The sequence below is a fragment of the Podarcis erhardii genome, assembly GCF_964252035.2.
Source record: "Podarcis erhardii genome assembly, chromosome: 3".
Taxonomy (NCBI): Eukaryota; Metazoa; Chordata; class Lepidosauria; order Squamata; family Lacertidae; genus Podarcis; species Podarcis erhardii.
This window is the reverse complement of record NC_138507.1, coordinates 76901692-76917654: the sequence shown is the minus strand read 5'-3', so window position 1 is coordinate 76917654 and position 15963 is coordinate 76901692. Positions and strand designations below refer to the sequence as shown.

General features: G+C 41.4%; 1 protein-coding gene across 1 annotated transcript in view; it reads left to right on the top strand.

Moving 5' to 3' along the window:
* PCNX2 (pecanex 2) overlaps window positions 1-15963 on the top strand; it is a 118779-nt gene that overhangs the window by 83065 nt on the left and 19751 nt on the right. Inside the window, exons 24-26 of the mRNA XM_081855915.1 lie at window positions 6006-6064; window positions 10453-10668; window positions 12580-12833. Coding sequence (XP_081712041.1) covers window positions 6006-6064; window positions 10453-10668; window positions 12580-12833 — 529 coding nt within the window. The remainder of the gene's footprint in view (window positions 1-6005; window positions 6065-10452; window positions 10669-12579; window positions 12834-15963) is intronic.

The window sequence follows — 15963 nt, the reverse complement described above, 5'->3', positions numbered from 1 at the left end:
ACAAGCTCTGGGAGTATTCTCCACCTCCTGCAAAAGCCCGCAGGTGCCGCGCACCCTTTAAGAAGCGCGCGGCTCCTGCGGGCTTTTCTACGAGGAGGGAGAAGGGACTGACACGGTCCTGGGGAAAAGCCCGCAAGAGTCGTGCAGAGCTTCTGTGCAGCTCTTGGGGGCTTTTCCCGCCTGCCTCCCCCCTGCATTAGCTCCATAAGATGCACACACATTTCCCCTTACTTTTTAGGAGGGAAAAGGTGCGTCTTATGGAGTGAAAAATACGGTACTTCATATGCGGAGTAATTATCTTTTCACACACATTCATGTTTTCTGCCTGTATTGCCAGAGTGAAGCGGGAAGCTGCCACACAGAGGTAGCTCTCACACCACCTATATATGAATTGGCCTTATATGAAGAGACTTTCATTATGAGCAATGGGAAGCTCTATGGCTGTTCCCCATTTAACTAGCACAGAGTGTTAAATTGGCTGTTGGTACCATGGAAGATCAAGCCAACTTAAACAGGTTTGGGCTGCTGATCTTCACTGTGATACTGTGAGTTTTGCCTGCTATAAGCACTGCCATCATATTTTTATTTACAAAGCTCCTTAGATGACTAAGTACCACACTATAAAAAAATTAAAATATAAATCCACGCCCACAGGCTCACAGTCTAAAACCGACTGATAAAATAGGTAAAGTAAGGGAGTGACTGCGGAAAAGAGGCAAGAGAAAGAAGGTGTCTTCTGTAAACATACATCACACATCAAAAGGAAACAAAGTCTCATTGTGGTACCTACTGAATTGTTCCATCTGTCTTGCCTCTTAGTAAGTGGCCACTATATAAACCAAACTCTGAACACTTCTTTGTTCCCTTAAAAAACAGCATCAGCCTTGAATCCAAGAGTCCCACGTTAGCATGTGTTCCTTCCCTTCCCCAGTATGGAGGCTGCTCTTTCCCCCTTATTTTTACAGCTGCTCAAATTATTACATCCTATAGGTAGGAGGAGTGAAAAGGAAATGGCAGTAAATCTCATTTAATGTGTGGACACTTGAAAGCTTCGGCTGTATGTTCAAAACCTGACCTTTCCCCGGCTTGCAAAAAAACCCCTGAACAGAACAGTAGCGGTAGAATTATGCCTTTTATTATTTTGTCTCTTCTAAAAGTAACAGATTCAGCAGTGCAATAAGGTGATTTCTTTCTTTCTTACGGGTTTGCTGAACCCCACAGAACAGTAGGCTGCTGCCCAAGCTCTGCATCGTGAGTGTGATGCCTCTCAGCTGTGGAGCTGCCACCAGGAATCTTGCACTCTTCCTTTTCAAGCCTCTTTCTTGCTTCTCTCCTTCCTTCCTGTTTCTAGTCTGTCCTTTCAAAAAGCATCTGTCAGTTTCTATTTTGGGGAATGGCACAGCTTGTGTTTGCTCTGGGGGGTCTCCAGTGAATTGCTGCATAGTGTAACTAAATCAGTTAAGTGTCTCTAAAGAGGTTAGGATAGAGCTGCCAGTTTTCCGTGTGTCGCAGTCCCAGCTTTCTCGCTATATTGAGGAGAAAACTGTAACAGGCCTCCAGCTGTTCAGGCATGCCCCAAACATTCTCCCAGTAATTATGATCTCGAAAACAGACACTCAGAATGGTGCACTCTTAGGCAAAAGTGGACGTGAAGCCTTTTACTTCTCCTTTTTCCACAAAGTTGACATTTGTTTTGTTCCGTTTTCCTGCTTTCCTCCCTGTGTTAGCAAAGTGGAGCAAAATTGCTGTGGCCAAGGTGGATCGCTCCTTGGGGCCAATTCAGAGTACCTCTTTCCTGGATTGTCTTTCGGCTCTGTCTTCCTGAATTGCATGGATACATGGTACATTGGCCAGATGCACACATTCAACATAGGAAGCTGCCTTAAACTGAGTCAGGCCAATGGACCATTTTGCTCAGCATTGTCTACTCTATCTGGCAGCAGTGGCTGTCCAGGGTTTCTGGCAGGGGAACTTCCAGGGATCACACCTGGGCCTTCCAAGCCCCCATGCTTGACTCTTGTATGCTCAGCACTGAAACCACATGGGAAGCCAGGTATCTGTACTGTCTGCACCATCTAGCCATGGAAATATGAAAACCTTTGCCATGCTTCTTCGTGGTTAACATCTTACCATGTGATGGCCAAAAGAAGTGTCATGCTACTACCACAATGACTCAGAAATCCAGGGAAGTAGAGGGCAATGGCAATCCTTACTGAGCAGCTACAACAGGGAAACCTTTTCTCAGTTCAAGGGTCTGAAAGGTTACGCCAGGGCTACATGCAAGTGGTGGGCAAGGCAAGAAGCAAAAATTGGCACAGCAATGGATACAACTCTTACTTTTGTACAGTAGGCATGCAAGTCGGATGTTTCTACAGACACTGAGCCCACACAATTAGATGTCACCTAGGTACTATATGTTTCTAAATCTTTCTTTACTTCTGACCAACATTTTTCATAATTGTCTTTAAATAAATTCAGATTCTTAGATGTTAAATTTACCCCCAGGTATTTCACTTTTTTCGTTATTTCCAAACCTGTTTCACTCTGAAACCTCTCTCTTTCTTCCATTGTTAAATTTTTCTCCAAAACCTTTGTTTTCTGTTTGTTCAATTTAAATCCTGCTACTTGACCAAATATTTCAATTAATTCCAACACTCTTTTGGTACTAATGTCTGGCTGTTGTAAAGTCAAAACTAGGTCATCTGCAAATGCTCTTAGTTTATAATGTCTGGCTCCGACCTGAACTCCTTTAACCAACTGGTCCTTTCTAATCATATTTAACAAAACCTCCAGGACAGATATAAAAAGTAGAGGAGATATTGGGCAACCCTGTCGTGTACCTTTTTCTATAGGTATTTCTTCCGTTACCACATTATTTACAATTAACTTTGCTTTTTGTTCCGAATATATTGCACCTATACCGTTTTCAAAACCTTGGCCTACCCCCATCCCTTGGAGATTCTTTTTCATAAAACTCCAACAAATGTTATCAAAGGCTTTCTCCGCATCCACAAAAATCAAAACAGCCTTTCTATTAATGTCAACTTCTAACAGCTCCAAAATATCGATAATGTTCCTCACATTGTCTGACATATATCTCCCTGGGAGAAAGCCAGTTTGGTCCTTATGAATCTCCCCTAGTAACACTCGCTTCAATCTTTTTGCCAAAATGTCTGCAAAAATTTTATAATCCACATTGAGTAAAGATATAGGGCGGTAGTTTTTAACCTTGTTTTTTTCAGTCTCTGATTTCGGTATAAGTGAGATGAAAGCTTCTTTCCACGATTCAGGTGCCTTTTTCCCCTCCATAATTTCATTACAAACTTCCTTTAGAGGTTGTATTAACCAATCCTTCAGCTTCTTGTAGTAACTAGCGGTCAAGCCGTCTGGTCCTGGTGATTTTCCCAGTTGCATATTCTGGATGGCACCCTCTATCTCTTGTTCTGTTATTTTCTCATTCAAGATCCTTTTATTCTGTTCTGAAATTTTTGGTAATCCGTAATTTCTAAGGAATTCTTCAATTTCCTGTTCATTTACTGGCCCTTGTGCATATAATTTCCTAAAAAAGCTTTGAAAACAATTACTTATCTCATTGGGTTTGTGGATGGTCTTTCCCTCCATCTCTAAGCTGGTCACAGTATTCAGTTTCTGCCTCTTTTTTAATTGCCATGACAAAAGTTTCCCACATTTATCTGCAGATTCAAATGTTTTTTGTCTCATTTGCTTTATTTTCCATTCTATTTCTTGATTCATCAATTCCATGTATTGCGTCTGATAATACTTTATCTCTCTCAAGATCTCTTGGGACTTTGGTTTGGACCTCAATTTCTTTTCTCCTTCTCTCATTTTTCCTAAAAAAATTTCTTTCCTCTCATTTTGTCTTTTCCTTTTTATAGAGTTCTGTTGAATTAGGAAACCTCGCATGACAGCTTTGCTAGCGTCCCAAATTGTTCTTTTCTCCACGTCTGTTCTCAAATTTATCTCCACCTAGGTACTATAATTTAAACATGAAGCTTTAATATATGAGACATACAGCTTCTGACAGGCCAAATGGCATGGCTCCATACTGATAATGCCACCCCTGTTGTGTGAACCAAAGGTACTGCATTTGAAGGCCTGGGCATCTGGTTCTTGCCTGGGCCCCTTTTGAGGCACTGCTTCTCTCCCTGCTACACTCTGGCCTCTGCAGGTCACGTGAGTCACCCCAGCCATCGAGAAGAAGTGCTAGTGAGCAACTTCTAGCTGCTGGTGGGCACCTTCAGGGTCCCTGGACTCTCTTCCTAGGGTTATCTTTAAACTGGACTGGGACTGGACACTGAAATAGAGGGCTGCCCTCTGCAAAGTGAGGCATGCGGCTGCCCTTTTCCTCTCCAGATAACCACAACTGTCTCCCATATTCTGTTGACTTAAATATCTGAGTTTTGATCTGACATAGGACTAGATTTTTCTTTCTTCTCATCTATTTGGAGTGGCCTAAAATGAGCCTTGGGGAACAAGAATTACATTTTAGCTAGTGAAATAAAAACGGGATGCACGGTATCACCACAAGAAAACAAACATACTGATAAAATGATGTGATTACATACATGCTGAACCTTTTCCGATCGGCCTTCACGGGCATTTAAAGAGGAAGAGGAAGCAGTGAAGTCATTTTAACAATTTAGCGGAGTCTTTCAGAATTAGTTAGCTCCCTGCTGAAGAGACTCTCACAATTTTCACATGCTCCTCTGGGCAAGCTCCAGAGGACCTGCACTCGGTTTGTGAGGAATAAGGCCACTCAGGAAGAAATTCAATTACTGAGCTAATTATCACCCTGGCTGAGTGGTAAGAACAAAATTTTAAGTAAGAAGCCACTGGAGAAAAGCTCCCATTGCCCAGTAGTCTCAAAAGTTCATTTTTAAAAGAGATCCTAGCTGACAGCTGAAAGCCCAAGGGTGAATGTGCAGCTGAGTCTGGGATACAGGATATTAGAATTTTAATACTGTACAGATTCTTGGAGCTTTTATCAAGTTGCAGCAATTCAGCTGCCATAATTGTGTGGAGATTTTAAAGTCCAAAATAGACTTTGCGGATGTCCCTTGGCTAAATTACTTCTGATTTCCACAACTTTAGGAGTGAAATAGTTTCTCTGTACTTTGGTTTTGCAATAGCTGTGTCATTTTAAACAGTTTTGAGAAGGCTGGGCTTGTGATGCTTAGTTAAAGAGGCAGATAAGAGCAACGTTCTAGGGTTATCTCATGTGTTATTCTAAAACTTTACAAAGCAGTTGTGTGAAACTCTTTGGGCCAACACAGATGAATCTGCCAGGAGGAAAAACATGCTGTTTCTAATGGGTTTATGGTGGTATCTCTTTTGTTTCAGGAAAGCTACCCTATATATATTGGATTTCCAATGATGTGGGAAGCAAGACTATCAAATCTTTATAGACAGAAACTTCAGATTGGCCATACCAACATTTTAACCATCTCCTCTATATATGTGTGTGTAAAAGTTTATAAAGTAGTACAGAGCTCTGGATAATCCAGTACTGTTTTCTTGGCAGCACATTTAAAATGCCCATGTCTTTTTCCTTCATGAATTGATGTGTCTTTATACAGAGGGTGTTTTAAAAGATGGTTTGTTTGGAACAGATAGATATTTATTGTTTGAATGTGGAAAGCTGGGAATACATTTATTTCAAACTTACCCACATTAAGTTATAAGGAATATTTTGAAGATGCAGGTGTCAATAGCATAATTGTGGTCAGTATGAGATCTAGTGTTTTTGATGGTTCATTGCATACAATGGCTCTCTTTCTGGAACTGCCATCTGAAAGAACAAGGAATTCAGTCAGCACAGAAAGCCAGCACTGTTGGTTGATGTTAGAAGTATTTGGGTTGTGTGCAAATGAAACGCTGCACAATAATATTTTATGTGGACAAATTAAGCCAGATCAGGAATCAATCACTTGTACAGAATAGAAATAGAAGACAGGGATAAACTGTAGGTATCTGTTTATTTCCAGCACAAAACGAGTGGACCATTCCAACACGAGACTGGCACTTCAGATTGAAAAGGGTGCAGGTAGGGGACAGAATTTATTTTGCTCAAATTTATAATGACTGATTGTTCAAAATACTGGATGTAATTGGGTTGGATCCAGGGAGACAACAGTAAATGAAATTCTGGCAGTGGTGCAAACTGTTGTGGAAGATCTGTCAGAAGATTTTGCACAACACAGACTGGGCACAAGCATCTTGAAATTGTGCAAAACCTTGTGCACTAAGGGAAACTTTCAATCCTGTTTTGTCACATTAGAAACTTGTTCTAAGTTGGAAAAAGCCTTTCTTCCTCTGAAGGAGACGGTCCACTTGCAGAAGGGAACCTCTGGATCCAACCCATTCTGTTTGTAGTTCAAAGCATAATAATATTCTAATAGAAAGGGTTATTTCAGATTTTGAAATATTCGTGCTTTAAATAAGATTTTTGATGAATTTGTTTTCATTATGTAAGATTTATTTATTTATTATTATTATTATTAAAAGGGGTTATCAAGGTGCAAATAAGCCTATTCACAGAAAACATTTTGGATGAGTATGTATAGTATCACAGCCATCTATCAATTTTGCTGGTGCAGGAAAATCCTATACTGATGTTATCTCTGTGCGTCACCCCCTCACACCAAAATCAAGCTTGTGCCTAATCTTGATGCCTAAGAGTACATCCTTGTGAAGCTACAGGTGCTCAGTGAAGTGCAGTAACTCTAGAGCAGGGTTTCCCATACCTGGGTCTTTAGCTGTTATTGGACTACAACTCCCATCATCCCTAGCTAACAGGACCAGTGGTCAGAGATGACGGGAATTGTAGTCCAAAAACAGCTGGAGACCCAAATTTAGGAAATCCTGCTCTAGAGCAACCAGCAGCTAGATAGGAACATTTTAAGCTATGGCTTGAACAGGGAGGCAAATGCAAAAATGGTAAGTCTCCAAGAAGAGGTGGTTTTGATGGATGAAACTTGCTGAACCCAGTGAAGAAGCTGTAACAACCCCCTCATCTGCATGGCTATTAAAGACACAGGAGCCTAATTGTCTTATGCTTCAGGTTATTATGGGCTGAATGAGAATCTGGCACAGATGATCCCTTCATCACTGCTGTTCCATCCCGCCCCCCCAGGAGTCTAATTTCAAGTGTGCCAATACAAAGGGAGGTGTTAAGAATCAGCACAGTTTTTGTGTGTGCCTCTTGCAGATTTTGTGTGTGATTCCTGTAGTCAGTTGTGGCTTTAGAATCCTTCCCTTTCCCTTTCCCTTTCCCTTTCCCTTTCCCTTTCCCTTTCCCTTTCCCTTTCCCTTTCCCTTTCCCTTTCCCCTTCCCTTCCCTTTCCTTTTCCTTTTCCTTTTCCTTTCCTTTCCTTTTCCTTTCTTTTCCTTTTCTTTTCCTTTTCTTTTCTTTTCTTTTCTTTTCTTTTCTTTGGCCATGTCAGCCCAGCAGCCCTATAATCAGCCTTCAGTGGGGATGTGCTGGAAAACCAGCTAATCCAGATACCTAACATTGCCCTGCACTCTTAATTCATGTTTGATCTTCATCAGCATATTCAAAAGGGAACTTTGCTGAAAGTTTTTGACATCTACATTTCCAAGGACTTCAAGGACCTTGGGTAGCCTTTAAATAGAATATTTCGGTGGGCACTGATGCATGGGAGAAAATGGAAGCCCTGCCCGAGCCAAGCCATGTTAATTAGGCAAGAGAATTCAAGCTCACTGGCACTGTCAGTTAGACTGTGTGACACTGTTTTGGCACACATGGAAGATTTTGCTTCATTTCATTAATCATATTTAGTTTCTTGTTTTAAATTGCGTTTTAGCGCTCCGCATGCCACGAGTGCTTAGGTTTGCGAATTAGACTTCACAATTCTCAAAGGACTGAACAGTCCAAAGTGTGGAGAAGCAGATGAGGAGTTGGACTTGGACCAGGGAAACCTAGGTTCAAAAATTCCTGCTTGGCCAAGAAACAAACTGGGTTGTTACAAGAATAACATGTCATAACTTGGAGGTCATATGCAAATAACTAAACCAACAATGCATTATTTGCCACCTGTTTCATCCACCTCCCTACTCGGGATGAGCCACACGCCTATTGCTTTGCTACCCCAAAGTCGCTTCTGCATTAACTCCCCAGTCCAACCAGTCATGGTCAAAACAGGCCTACACGATCCCTTTAAGATGCTTCCTTCTGTCTGAGGGACATATGCTGAGGAATAGAAAAATATTGGCAAACTTAGTGTGGCATGTGAACACAGGTGAACACATCAGACCAGATTTCATAGTTGGTGTTGGGTGTGGTGCAGTCAATTGGGGGTGGGGACGACCCAAAATGGAAATAGCTTCATTAGGACCCACCAAAAATCACATAGTAGTCAACTAGCATTTGGGTTTCACAAAATGCTTTCTTGGCCTTGTCTACAATTTACTGCAGATGAGGTTTCAACAGTGCCTTCTAACAGTGACAACTTTTTCTTCTCTCCTTCTGGCTCCTGTATTCCCCCACCTATTTTTAATGTTGAGCCTGAGGAAGATTTCTGTGATACCCATAACCTAGCTCACTGTTGTGCGATTTCTGGTTGGTCTCAATAAAACTGCACAATACTGTTCCCATTTGAATTCAAGGTCTGTAATGTGACTTAAGGTTTTCTTCCAACTTATTAAGGCAGTGGTGCCTCTGGTTGGTTATCTGTGACTAACAAAACTGAAATAGTAGAATCTGAAAGCCAGAATATCTATTGCTTTATTCATTGGCTTTTAACTGAAGCATTTATAGTCTGGTGGGTGCATGAAGTGCATTACATTTACTTATTAACTTTATTTTTCACAAGGTTACATCAGGGTCAAGCATTCTCAGCTAAAGTTACTTAAAGCAGGCAATTCATGAGAGAATCTGGAAGCTACAGTTGTTATATGAATCATAATGGCTGAGGTTCAAGACGCCAATGTGTCCATTGGCTTTGTTGTAGATCACTCTGCACAACACACTCTAGCAAGGGAATAATTAAATAAATGTGGAGAGTACTAAGTACTAAGTAAGACTGGGAGTCTTATTCCCCATTTTGTAAGACACTGCTCCTCATACAAACTGTAAAGCACAATTATGAATGGGGCGCTTTCTACTCCAGTGAAGCTGCCTTTTTCTCATCAGTCACAACATTCAAAACTGAGCAACTGGGCTAAAATTATGGAGGGAAAGGCTCCTCATATTTACTTATCCTCTGTTCTTCCTTGAAAGAGCCCAGAGTGCCTTACAGGTACGTGTGGTTCACAGGCAGCTTATGGGACAGACCTGCAAACAGAGCACTATCCTGTGCCTTCAGACTATTTATTTATTTTACTTATATCCCACTTCTTTTTCTCCAAGGAGCTCCAGGTGGTGTACATGGTTTTTGCCCCTCCAGTTTATCCACACAACAACCCTGTGAGGTAGGTTAGACTGAGAGGCAGGGCCTGGCCAAATGTCACCCAGCGAGCCACGTGGTTGAGTGGGCATTTGAACCCTAGTCTCTCAGGTCCTATTATTCCAGAACCTAAGAAATATCCGGCGGTAGAAGCACACGTATGGTGACAATGATGGAGCTTTATTAAAGTTTTACCATATACAAACTGCCAATGCATTTCGGCGTTATTTCACTCTAATAATACAAACTTACACATAAACAATAAAAATGAGACATCAAAAGCAGTTAAACATACATTCATAGACACAGTATACTACATATGCAATAAGAAATATTGTATATATCACCTCTCTAAAACCTTGTCATACAGGAAGAGGTTTCATATCTAAATATCTGGCAATTAAGCTTCTCTTTTCTGTTTCATGGCACTCAAACCTCTGTTGAAGACCCCACTGTACAATGAATATAAATCATTACATATTGCAATCTTAGACATTATTATGATCTATAATTTTGTGGCTCGTATAACAACCGTGCATCCAAGCATTTTAAGAGAGGGCAGCCGTGATCACAATTGCTTGCATATTCAGTAAAACTAAAGCAAATGTCTGCAAGTGTATCTCTCATGCCCTGACTTCTCACTATTTTCATCCCCCCCCCCCAAGACTCTTTGCCAAAGTTTCTGACATTGTTGTTGTTAATATAATTATTCAAATTTCTATCTGGCCCTTCCTTCTAAAGGAGCTTAGGACAGCAAACAGCCAAGCAATAAAACAATACAAAATGAAATAAAAGTATATTTGAAACATTAAAAAAAAATACAACCCAAAACAAACTTTAAAAGGTGTTCAGTGATACATGTGGTAAAGTGGGCCAACATTTAATGATGCCGTGTGCTTCCAATATGATCATCATCATCTCCAAGGATGAGCTTCTGGTTGAGTAAAACAGGACTCCTTTCTGAGTCTTCTGCTGGGTGATTTGTTGCTCATCCCTTTTACATTCTTTTGTGTTGTTGTGATTTTAGGAAATGATGATAACAACCTCAACTCCATCTTTTATGAGCACCTGACAAGATCTCTGCAGGAGTCTCTTTGTGGAGATTTGATACTTGGGCGCTGGGGAAACTACAGCTCTGGGGACTGTTTTATTTTGACATCAGATTACTTGAATGCCTTTGTTCACTTGATTGAAATCGGAAATGGTCTTGTCACTTTCCAACTCAGGGGGCTAGAATTTCGAGGTAAGCACCTATGTAGCTCAAAGAATAAAGAGCTAGAAAGAGGAGAAAAATCATTTGCTATGTGCCCTTCTCATTAGCAAGCCATGTGTGCATTGCAAATCTGAGTAGTGGCGTAAAATTCTCTATCTGGGTTGTTGCTACATCATCCAAAATTAATTGGGCACTGTTTCTGGGAAGAAAAGATGGTGGCCCCCCACACCATTGGTTTAGTACCACCTGGTTTCTGTTCTAGCCATGCCCACTGCCAACATGTGACACACACACACAGGCAACAGATTGTCCCCATTTCATCTCCAGCCCTTAACTGCTTTCTTTATAGGTTTACCTGCTGCGGTACTCATGACAAGAGATCTTAGCAAGATGTTCCCAGTTCTCTGCTTGTTGGAAGAGTAATTTGTGGTCTAGCAGTCAATCTTAATTGGTTAGAAAGAAAACAGTGTGGAGCTTAATGCTTTTTTGGTTCATGGAGGTCTGGGAAATTATATTTTGGTCTTGATGCACATGATACCTGCTGCTTTAGCCCCAAAAGCATAATTTGGAATTTAAATCAAAAAGCCAAACAGCAGACTTTTGCTTGCTAGCCTAAGTGCAGTAATGCATTGCTATCATAGAAGAATTAGAGACAGAATGTGAAACTATTTATTAGTAAGTTGAATAAAACAATGTGGACTTTCCCCCCACCAAGTGCACAATAGACCAGTTTTAGTTAGTTAGTTAGTTAGTTAGTTAGTTAGTTAGTTAGTTAGTTAGTTTTGTTTTGTTTTAAAGGCCATAGGGTTGTATCCAATGCCACCTGTGCATCAGTGGAACAGACCTCCACTTGTGCACTGGGGATTTGGGGACTCTCCAGAGAAGATTTTAATGGTGCAGAGGGAAGATTCAGGGAAGAGGAGTTACTGCTGGAGTTCCATTGTGTGGAACTCCACACAACTATGCAAAATAGGATTCTACTCCTATTTGGCCCACTGGTACATAAGACTTCAGCAAAGTTCATGTTCCAGGCAGGCATTTCCGGGCCCTAGGGGAGTGAGCATCAGCCCCAGCAGACCAGAAGCAGGTACATGGCTGGGGACAAGGTCTTAAGTTCCTTCTCCCTTTTCCAAACTCATTCTTAGGCTCTTCAACCCTGTCTAGCACACCTGCCTCTTGGCATTTCTGATTTCATTCCAGGCAGGCAAAAGCACTCGCAGAGCAGAGCAGGTAAGAAGCGTGGCATGAAGAAAGTAGGCATGGCCCAGAGATGTGCCAAGGGGTCCCCTAAGCCTGGGGTTCCTGTTCTAAACACTGTGCTGTACTGACTCTCATATGTAGCCAAAACAGCTGCAGTACCCTATGGCTTGCTGCTAATTGAATTCCATTTATTACTTAGGTAGAGGGAAGTCTACAGTTAGCATGTTATTTATAACAAATCTTGACTTTTATAGGCAAAGCGCTCTTACTTTTTTTTGGGGGGGGGGTCCTGTTGCTGAACATGTCCCACCTGGGTATAACAGGTCTGTAAAAGCACAAAGAGCACTCTGGGTTTATCGTTTAGATATTCTTTCCGAAAGCAAAGACACTGGCATGCACTTCTAAATCCCTATCATTCTACATTTAAGGTAAAGCATTTAGATATAATTAGGCTCCATATAATTTATGCCAGGCTGCCTAAAGCATAGAATTCAGCATATTTTACTTTATAAGGTGAAATCAACAGTCTGTACCTCACTGCTCTCTCTCGAGCACAGATTAATTGGCACATTTTATTCCATGCTGGAGCTCTCCCCTCCACCCCCCTCCCCTTTCCATTTGCCATTTATTAAGTATTTTAAAGGAGCACCAAGTATTAGCCACAAACAGTTTCATTCGCATTGATCTCACCAGTAACTGCCATTGTGTCCTTCTGCTTTTCAATTATTACTACACTCCAAGGGACATATTGCCAACAAAGGGAGGTGGAGGCTATAACAGAAGGAGATGAGGACAATGAAGGCTGCTGCTGCTGCAAACCTGGACGCCTGCCTCACTTGCTGTCGTGCAATGCAGCTTTTAACCTTCGGTGGCTGACCTGGGAAATAACGCGGACTCAGTATATCCTGGAAGGCTATAGCATTATTGACAACAACGCTGCCACAATGCTCCAAGTGTTTGATCTGCGAAGAATACTCATCAGATATTACATCAAGGTAAAAGCGGTGTCTGTCAGTACCTCTGGGAAGAATGGCCTGTAATCTGGCAGCCCAAACCCTTATGTGAACCAGAAGCAAATAAGTATGGCCACTGCATAACTGCGACATCATGAATCACAACACTGTGCTCAGGGCTGGCCCACCCATGAGGCAAAGTAAGGCCATTTCCTCAGGTGGCAGAATCCACAGGGGCAGCAGGTCCCAGTGTAGAACTTTAACCACCCCACCCCCCTTGTTCCTGACATAGATCTTCACAGGGAGATGGCGTAGGAAGGGAGTGCCATTTTGTGGTTTGCCTCAGGTGGCAAAATGTCTTGGGCCGGCCCTGACTGTGCTACAACCTGTATAACCAAAAAACAAACCAACACAACAACCTCAGAATATAAAAATCTTAAGTACAACCCTGCTGGATCAGACCAAAGGCCCATCTAGTCCAGAATTCTGTTCTCACAGGGGCCAACCAGACGTCTGGGGGAAGTCCACAAACAGTCCTGAAGGCAAAAGCACTCTCCCCACATGTGATTCCAGCAAACCAGTATCCACAGATGCACTGCCTCTGATGTGGAGGCAGAACACAGCCGTTGATAGCTGTACCCTCCATGAACTGGTCTAATCAACAGACCCATCCCCTCGCTCCCATACAGGTGCAACACTGTGATGAGAAAAAAACATGGATATTTTTTTCAAAACTGCAAAAGGCTTTCACTAAAACAGCACCCACACAGTGATGACCAGGCATTGTCACTGACCTGCCTTGCCAACACTTCCATCAAGGTCAAATGTCGGGCAATGGGCAGCAAACCCAGCAAATGCCAGGCTATCACATTAAGCTATTGATGAACAGGATGCTGACAGGCATCTACAACAGCCATTTTCAATAGGATCAGGCAACTAGTCACAGATTTAGCAAAAGTAATATTTGCAGATTAAGTCATCCCATTTTAGCTTTCAGTCATCATCTTTAAGAAAAGTGCTTGTGTTTCTTTCCTCTTAACCATGGAGAGAGTGGATGGAATTTATTGACTACTTTGATCAGTTGGTGATATTGACTAACAAAGATGGACATCCAACTGTGTTGGAGATCCGTTTCTTTATTTCATAAAATAAATCCTTGAGATAAATCAAGCTTGTTGCAATGACTGCCAGAGAATGCATTGCTTCTTTCTCTGCGCCTGATGAATATTGAATTTAGTAAATGGGAGGCTGAGACTAAAATGAGGGATGTTTACAGTAATATCCTATGTGCACTGGGGCATTGACCAATATGGTGAACAGGATGCTGGACTAGGTATTTGATCTGATCCAGCAGAGCAGTTCTTACGATCTTAAGGATGGAGGTCTGAGAATAGCAGATACCAGACATTAATGTAAGTAATAGCATGCGGTCAGAATATAATATGCACAATTCACTCAGTAACTGACATTAGGCAACTGCCATCACTGTACCCTTTTAAGATGCTTACTGAAAACTTTTCTTTTTCAGCTGGCCTATTCAAACACATGATTTGGTTGCATCTGTTTTTAAATGTGTTTTTAAAAGTTTTGTGGTGTTTAATTGTTTTTAGATATTTGAACAGTTTTTAAATGTTTTGAATTTTATTTTATTTTAATTGCATTTTTATTACAGATGTGTTCATTGGGTTCCTTTGGGAGGAAGGGTGGGATATAAATTAAATAAATAAATGAAGAATGGGAAGTAGCCATTTCTGCACCACCACTCCTCCCCAAATCATATTAAATGCCTTTACAAATGCATTCCTGAGTAATACTCCAGTTTTTACATGCAAGGCACTGGTGCATACAAACCCAAGGCCAGGTCCTGTGCTCTACCTTATGTAAGAATTTTTCTTGGCCATCAACCTCTGAACTGGCCCTAAATTAGACTCTTACCTCAGTCATTTTTCAAAAATGAGCCCATGAAGAAACCAAACATTTGGATCAACATCTGTAGATGCACAGATTAGCTATTTTAGCTTTAACCTAATCCAGAGATCAACAAAGATTATAACATGTCTCATGGTCTTAATAAGCCACACAGACTACTTTTTGTTATGGGGGGGGGGAGTACAAATGTTTTTAATAAATAACACTGATGCTGGCTGAGCTTTGCAAGGACCAGAGTCACCCCAAGGCTGCCAAGGTGTTATCTTCCAGTGGCTCTAGCCTATTGAGAGAGCTGTCTAAAACTGTTAAAGAGCCCATAGCTTACACTACAATGCAGTAATCATCCTCAGACTATGAGGATGTAGGGAGAGCCAGGTCTTCAGGCTGGGATGCTGCAGAAGGGTCTGCTGAGGGCTCCCACCCTCCCTCCAAGGTGGGATGACTTGTGCATCATCTGAATCTGAGCCCTCCGCAGGATGACACTGGTAACCTGGCGGATACTGGAGTTAAGGATTAGACATCAGTACGATCTAAGACAAATGGAAAGTTTTCACTATTCTGCTTTTATCATTCTGAAGTGTAGGAACATGTTTATGCACAAGCTGTATTTAAAATTAATCAAGGAGACTGGAATACATTGAATCAAAAGAGAAGGAGAATTAGAGGTTAAAGACCTAATACTAGAAATCAAGAATTTCTTTTGAGGAAAGCATGCTGCTATGTAAACATGCTGGAATAGCAGAATTAGCATCTAGTTTCAAAATATTTAATTTTACATTATCATATGCTTGAAGATTTTACATTTATCTTTTAAACAATGCTAGCAGTTGGCTTTTTGAATTGATTCTCTCTCTTTTTGTCCAACTTGCCATTCAACTGACAGCCGGGGGGGAGGTGGAGGAGACTATTTCTCCACATAAAAAGAATTTTTGCTCTCCTCTAATAAAGTGGGTCAGTTCCTGTAGCCTTTCTGCATATATTTGAAATAATTTCCTGCCTGGTTACTGCCGGTTATTTATTCCCCCAGTGCCTACACATTCGCTTTTCAATTTATTCCTTAAAAAAATATCTTTAAAGAATAAGTCTGCTGCGGTCGTGTGTGTGTGTGTGTGTGTTTTCAGTTCCATTTTTATGGCTCTTCTTAAAAGGCTCTGTGCTTATCAGGCTCGGCACAAAAAAAACCTGTCCTTGGTTTGTATCCATCACTCTGTCTTGTTTCTGTGCACTAAGTAGGGCCTATTTT